Source organism: Ipomoea nil, unplaced genomic scaffold, assembly GCF_001879475.1.
Source record: "Ipomoea nil cultivar Tokyo-kokei standard unplaced genomic scaffold, Asagao_1.1 scaffold3399, whole genome shotgun sequence".
NCBI classification, from domain to species: domain Eukaryota; kingdom Viridiplantae; phylum Streptophyta; class Magnoliopsida; order Solanales; family Convolvulaceae; genus Ipomoea; species Ipomoea nil.
This window is the reverse complement of record NW_017619827.1, coordinates 62714-69370: the sequence shown is the minus strand read 5'-3', so window position 1 is coordinate 69370 and position 6657 is coordinate 62714. Positions and strand designations below refer to the sequence as shown.

The 6657-nt window shown below is 43.0% G+C and overlaps 1 protein-coding gene across 1 annotated transcript; it reads right to left on the bottom strand.

Annotated features, from left to right (window-relative positions):
• Positions 1-2388: 2388 nt before the first annotated feature.
• On the bottom strand, positions 2389-6191 carry LOC109171159. Its single transcript, XM_019320294.1, has 4 exons — positions 5568-6191; positions 5096-5409; positions 2892-4969; positions 2389-2792 (listed from the first exon to the last, which is right to left on the bottom strand). The coding sequence occupies exons 1-4, from the start codon at positions 6189-6191 to the stop codon at positions 2389-2391; spliced, it is 3420 nt and encodes a 1139-aa protein (XP_019175839.1).
• Positions 6192-6657: the final 466 nt, after the last annotated feature.

Sequence of the window (6657 nt, the reverse complement as noted above, 5' to 3'; positions counted from 1 at the left end):
AGAAAATGAAAGTTGATGGTACCATTGATAAATTTAAAGCCAGACTTGTCGCACAGGGCTTTAAGCAGAAAGAAGGAGTTGACTTCTTTGACACTTATGCTCCAGTAGCAAGAATTGCTACTATTAGATTGTTAATTGCCATTTCGGCTATACACAATCTAGTGGTTCACCAAATGGATGTTAAGACTGCATTTTTAAATGGTGAATTGGAGGAGGAGGTTTACATGAAGCAACCAGAAGGTTTCGTGGTTGCAGGCCAAGAAAATAAAGTTTGCAAATTGATTAAGTCACTTTATGGCTTAAAACAAGCCCCTAAGCAATGGCATGATCGGTTTGATCAAGTGGTGCTAGCTAATGGGTACAGAATAAATCAGTCAGATAAATGCATCTACAGCAAATTTAATAACCATGGACAAGGGGTTATTATTTGCTTATATGTAGATGACATGTTGATTTTTGGTACTGATTTGGAAAAAGTTAAGGAAACTAAGGATTTTCTTAGTTCCAGTTTCTCCATGAAAGATTTAGGAGAAGCAGAAGTTATTCTTGGAATAAGAATAATTAAACTTCAGGATGGTGTAAGTTTAACACAATCTCATTACATTGAGAAAGTGTTAAAAAGATTTAATCACTTTAGTGGTTCCCCAGTTTCTACTCCAATGGATCCTTCATTGAAGTTAATTCCTAATGAAAGTGATCCGGTCTTACAATTGGAGTATTCTAAAGTGATAGGATGCCTTATGTATGCAATGACCAGTACTCGGCCTGATATTGCTTTTGCAGTAGGGAAACTGAGTAGATACACTAGTAATCCTAGTGCAGTACATTGGATGGCATTAAAAAGAATTTTAAAATATCTGAATAAAACCATTAATTATGGTTTAAAATATTCAAAAGATATTTCCATCCTTGAAGGATATTCTGATGCCAGTTGGATATCTAATCAGGAAGATTATTCCTCAACTAGTGGATGGGTATTTCTGCTTGGAGGAGGTGCTATCTCCCGGGCTTCTAAAAAGCAGAGTTGTATTTCAGACTCAACTATGGCATCTGAATTTATTGCATTGGCAGCAGCATGCAAAGAAGCTGATTGGCTAAGGAATTTAATTCTTGAAATTCCAGTTTGGCCAAAACCGATGTCACCTGTTTTAGTACATTGTGACAGTGCTACTACACTGGCCAAAGCATATAACAGTGTTTATAATGGCAAGTCAAGACACATAGGCTTGCGACATAGCTATGTGAAAGAGCTCTTAAGTAATGGTGTTGTAGCACTAGACTTTGTACGGTCCCGGTTCAATCTAGCGGATCCGTTTACAAAAGCCTTGGCAAGGGACATGGTTTTAAAGACATCGGAAGGGATAGGTTTGAAACCCGTTGATAGTCAAGAGGTGAAGGAAAGCTCAACTCACGCCTAAGTTATCACGTTAGGCCTTGAGTTCAATGTAGATGATTACTTCATTTATTGGCGGCAAGTACTATATTAAAAGGTACCCCTAAAGTAAGTACTTGGTCTGCATTGTAGTAGGGATGAGTTTAACTCTTAATTGATCTTTTGAAAAAATGCTTGGTGCAGGGCATGAAATAAAAGATCAACCTATGTGAGCATGAAGTGTGGCCGCTTCAACAAGTTTGGGTTTGGCTTGGAAATGCTTATGAATGGATACGGACACGGGGCCTTTAATAGTGTCAAGTTATTTTGAGTTGTAGTAACTGTAAAGCTTGTGTGTATTGTATCTACGTTTTTTCAAAGAGACTGCGTGATTCAAGGTTCGTCCATCACTGCAATCCGAATTAATGTAACGCATATAATACTATGTGAAAGTTCAATCTGTAAGACACTTTCATTTATGCATGAGTCTTTGGATCTATCTTGGTACAATATTAATTTTTACTATATAAATGGAGGAGGAATGTTAGAGATTTATATAGTAATGAGAGTTAATGGTTCAGATGAACTACCATGAAAAGTTTAAATAATATATTTTTTTTTTTTGAAAAGAGCCTGTGCGGCATTTATTCGAAATATGCTGAAATAGAGTCTGGCGGGTCTAAGTCCGCGTACATACTAGATAGGTGATTAGTTGCAGAAGAAGCTAATGTATGCGCTAAATAATTGTCTAGTCTAGGAACATAATGAATTAAGCAGTAATCAAAAGATGCCATACTAGTTTTGCAACTATCAATGGCATAGCCTAAATAAGAGCGCAATGAGTGTGTTGTAGACGAAAGATATTGTTGGAGCACCAAACAATCTGTGTAGAGGTCTATATCTGTTTCTTCTCGGTGTCTGAGCCATGACAAAGCTTCTTTGCATGCGAAAGCCTCCGCCATTAAGGGCGAAAAACAGTGTATGATAGGGGTGGTCATCGCCGACACATAGCATCCTCATGAATCCAATATAATAGCCCCCATTGCTGCCTTGTTTGTTGTTGGATCGTACGTCGCATCGAAATAACATTGATTCCTCCCGTTCTGCGTAGTATTGTGTTGGACGGTTGCTGAAAATTCCCGTGATAATGGCAGTGTTTCGGCCTCCCCTTCTCCCATAATTGCTGCGCCTTCCCTCGGGCAGTAGACTGCCGCAACTGGCGGTAAAATAGCAGCCGGTATCGTGGTGATGGCTTGCGGACTTCTTCGAGCGGGATGTGCCTCTTTCCATGCATTGACGGATGACAACGCCATTGCTATCACGTTTTGGGGCCTGGGCAACTTTGCTTCCCATACAGCTCCATTTCTCGTTCGCCATATGAAATACAAGAGAGCCACTGCATAAATAATCCCATCATCATCTAAAATATTCAACAAATCATTAAACCAATCACTGAAAATATTTGTGGCACTATTGGGGATTGGAAGGTTGGATCGTGCCCAAATGTTCATCGTATAACCACAAGTGATCAAAGAATGCACAAGATTCTCATGCCCAACTCCACACATTGCACAAGTTGGATCAATATCAACTCTCTTTATAAGTAAATTCTCCATAGTAGGCAAAATATCATTTAGAGCTCTCCACAAGAATGTTTTCCATTTTGGGGGGGCTTTGAGGCTCCATAATTTTTTCCACTTATGAAAGTTACCCTCCGGTTGAGAATAGTTCCCTCTTACCACCTTGTATCCTTCTTTAACTGAATATTCCCCTTTTGGGTCGCCATACCAGTACCACATATCCTCATACTCAAGAGACACAGGTATTTTTAATATTTTCTCCACATCTTGGGCTATGAAAATATCCGCTAAAATTTCATGGTCCCAGGTTCCAGTCTGCTGGTCTATCAGTCCCTCCACTTTTGCCTGAGCCAACTGAGGCGGTTTTTCTGTTAAAATTCTTGGCTGGTTGTCATCATGTATCCACGGGTGGTCCCAAATCAAAGTTGATTTGCCATTCCCAATTCTGCGTCTTACTCCCCCACAAATTAACCCCTTAGCCGCCAAAATACTCCGCCAGCAGAAACTTGGATTATTTCCCAAGGCTGCTTCATAGAAGGAACTAGTAGGGTAATATCTAGCTTTATACACTCTTGAGACCAGTGATTGTGGTTGTGTCAGGAAGCGCCATGCCTGCTTACCTAACATTGCAAGGTTAAAGGCTCTCAATTCCTTAAACCCAAGTCCTCCAAATGTCTTTGGGATGCACATTTTATCCCAGGCCTTCCAATGGATGCCTTGTTCATTTCCTGACCTCCACCAGAACCGATTCATAGCTCTCTCAATGGCTGTACATAAATTCATAGGCAACAGAAATATGCTCATTGCAAAAGTGGGCATAGCTTGAGCCACACTTTTTAGTAGAACTTCCTTCCCCGCCTGTGATAAAAGCTTTTTGTTCCACGAACCAATTCCCTGCTTTATCTTATCCTCAATATATGAGAAAGCCTGTCTTCTATTCCTGCCCACAAAAAATGGAAGTCCCAAATATTTTCCAAAATTCTGGGCCTGTACAACTCCCAATATATCAGCAATCTCTTCCCGAACTTCCTCACTTGTATTTTTACTGAAACATATGTTTGATTTGTGATAATTAACCGCCTGTCCCGACATGGTTTCATAGGTTGTTAAACAACGCTTAATCGCTCCTGCTTCCTGATTATTAGCTTTGAAAAACAGCAGGCTATCACCCGCAAAAAACAAATGAGTAATAGAGGGAGCCGCCCTCGCAACTCTGCATCCATGTATATCCCCTTTGACCTCAGCTTGTTTCAACAATATTGAGAGACCCTCAGCACAAATAATGAACAGATAAGGTGATAAAGGATCACCTTGCCTTAAACCACGAGTCGGTGTTATTTGTTCAGTCTTTGATCCATTTATCAACACACTATATGACACAGTGGATACACACATCATTAGCAATTTGACCCACCTGCCATCAAAACCCAGTGCTTCCAACATCCGTTGCAAGAAAGACCATTCCATACGGTCGTAGGCTTTTGCCATATCTAACTTCAAAGCCCCCCAGCCAGCTAGTCCATATTGCTTTCTGTTCAGATAATGGCCCACCTCCGCCGCTACCAATATATTATCTGTAATAAGCCTTTCAGATATGAACGCACTCTGGGATTCAGAAATAATACTATCCATCACCGGTTTCATTCTGGCCGTTATCACTTTTGCCATAACTCTATAGACCACATTACTAAGCGCAATTGGCCTATAATCAGAAACCATTTCCGGGGTTTTCTTTTTCGGGATCAAGATAATATTCGTCTCATTTAAACCATCCGGTAGAGAACAATTATTCAGAGAATTCCTGATGAAAGTAGCAACATCAGATCCTACCACATCCCAAAAATTCTGGTAGAAACCAGGGTTCATCCCATCCGGACCCGGTGCCTTATCCGGATGAATTGAAAATAAAGCTGCTTTTATTTCCTCCACCTCAAACGGCCGCACTAGCTTCTCATTTTGTGTAGTAGTGATCCGGGGTTGTATACCCCCAAAGAAGTCCTCATCAATCATAGGTGTACTTGAATTAAAAATGTCACGATAGTAATTCAAGATAATACTTGTCATAGCTTCCCCCTCAATCCAATCCCCGCTATCATTCATAATCTTAGAAATGGTATTTTTTTTCTTTCGGTGAGAGGCATACCTGTGGTAAAATTTTGTGTTTGCGTCCGCATCCTTGAGCCAATGCTGTTTGGCTCTCTGCCTCCAGTATACATCCTCCTGCAGCTCAATCCGAGTCAGACACGCATCCAACCTCCTAAATTCGGTCAGGGATACCGAATCCGTACGTCCTCTGAGGCGCATCTGTTCCTTTCGTAGGGCAGCAATCTTCTCACCAAATTTATGGAAACGGTCTCCACCCCATCGTGTTAACCGAGTTCCACAAAAAGCTGTGCACTCCTGCAATCCCCTATCCCGTCCTTCCCCCCACGACTTCTCCACCACCTCCCTACAGCCCTCATCATGTAACCATGCCATCTCAAAGCGAAAGCCCCTACCCCGACCACTCCGCCCCCCCCCCCCCCCCCCCCCCCCCGGAGATTTAGAATCCCAAGGAAAAGCAAAGAGTGATCCGATTTTCGGGTCAATATGTTCTGTACACTTGCATCCTGTACCAATTCCCTCCAAGACTGCGTAGCCAACACCTTATCCAAGCGTTCCTCTATCCAATTCAAGGTACCCTTCCTCTTTTCCCAAGTGTAAGGATATCCTGACATTGGTAGTTGCGTTAAACCACACTCTTCAATAGTCTCTCCAAATCCCCGTAGCAAACTGTCCGGGTGTGGGTTCCCTCCCCGTTTCTCGTACTGATATAAGAGATCATTGAAATCTCCAATAATAACCCACGGCAGCTCAGACTTACCTGCCAAGGACCGAATTAAATCCCATGATTCCCTTCTCTGGGGGCGTTTCGGGAAGCCATAGAATCCAGTCATCCTCCATTTATCAAAACCTGGTATAGTCACCTCAATATCAATGTAGTTATTTGAATAGCCAATCAAATTTGCCATACTATTCGCCCTCCACAACATAGCCATCCCCCCACTTAAACCAGAATTGTCAACATTAAACAGGCCTTCAAAACCAAGTTTAACCCGAAGTCGTTCTGCATGATCTCGGTTAAACTTGGTTTCCATCAGAAATACAAAGTCGGGTTTCTTTCGGGACACTATGTCCTCAATCTCCCGAACTGTCCGTGGATTACCCAAGCCACGGCAGTTCCAACTCAGAGTACTCATTGGGTTGGGCGGGTCTGCACCGCAGCACCCGCCATCTGCAAGTTTTTTTATACTTCTGTCATTGTTACATCCTCCTCCACCACTCCACCCTCACTAACCCGCCCCTCCCTCACATCCCCCTCCACCGATACGGTCCCACCCATGGTTCCCGTCTCCACCCACACCCCCGGCACCACCTCACACCCAATCCCACCATCCGTTCTTCTCCGCTTGGGATCCACCCTAACCCCCTCCTCCTCTCCAGCCACCCCGTTCCCTCCCCCCAAACCCGGCAGTCCACTCCCGCCCTCACCTACCATCCGACTCCCCATACTGGCCAAAGCCGGCTCCTCACCCCTCACCCCTTGTTGTCCATTCCCTTCCCTCCCAAAACCGATTTCTCTCCTCCTTTGCTGCCCCAACTTGAACCACTTATCCCCCACCAATTTAGCTGGATTATTTCCACTCACCCTCATTGTTGCACCGT

Coding starts and splice junctions, on each gene's coding strand:
- LOC109171159 (XM_019320294.1), bottom strand. CDS start 6,191: ATGAGTACTCTGAGTTGGAACTGCCGTGGCTTGGGTAATCCACGGACA. Junction 4,970..5,095: donor AACACAAAATTTTACCACAG/GTATGCCTCTCA, acceptor TTTTAATTCAAG/TACACCTATGATTGATGAGG. Junction 2,793..2,891: donor GCATTCTTTGATCACTTGTG/GTTATACGATGA, acceptor TGAATATTTTAG/ATGATGATGGGATTATTTAT.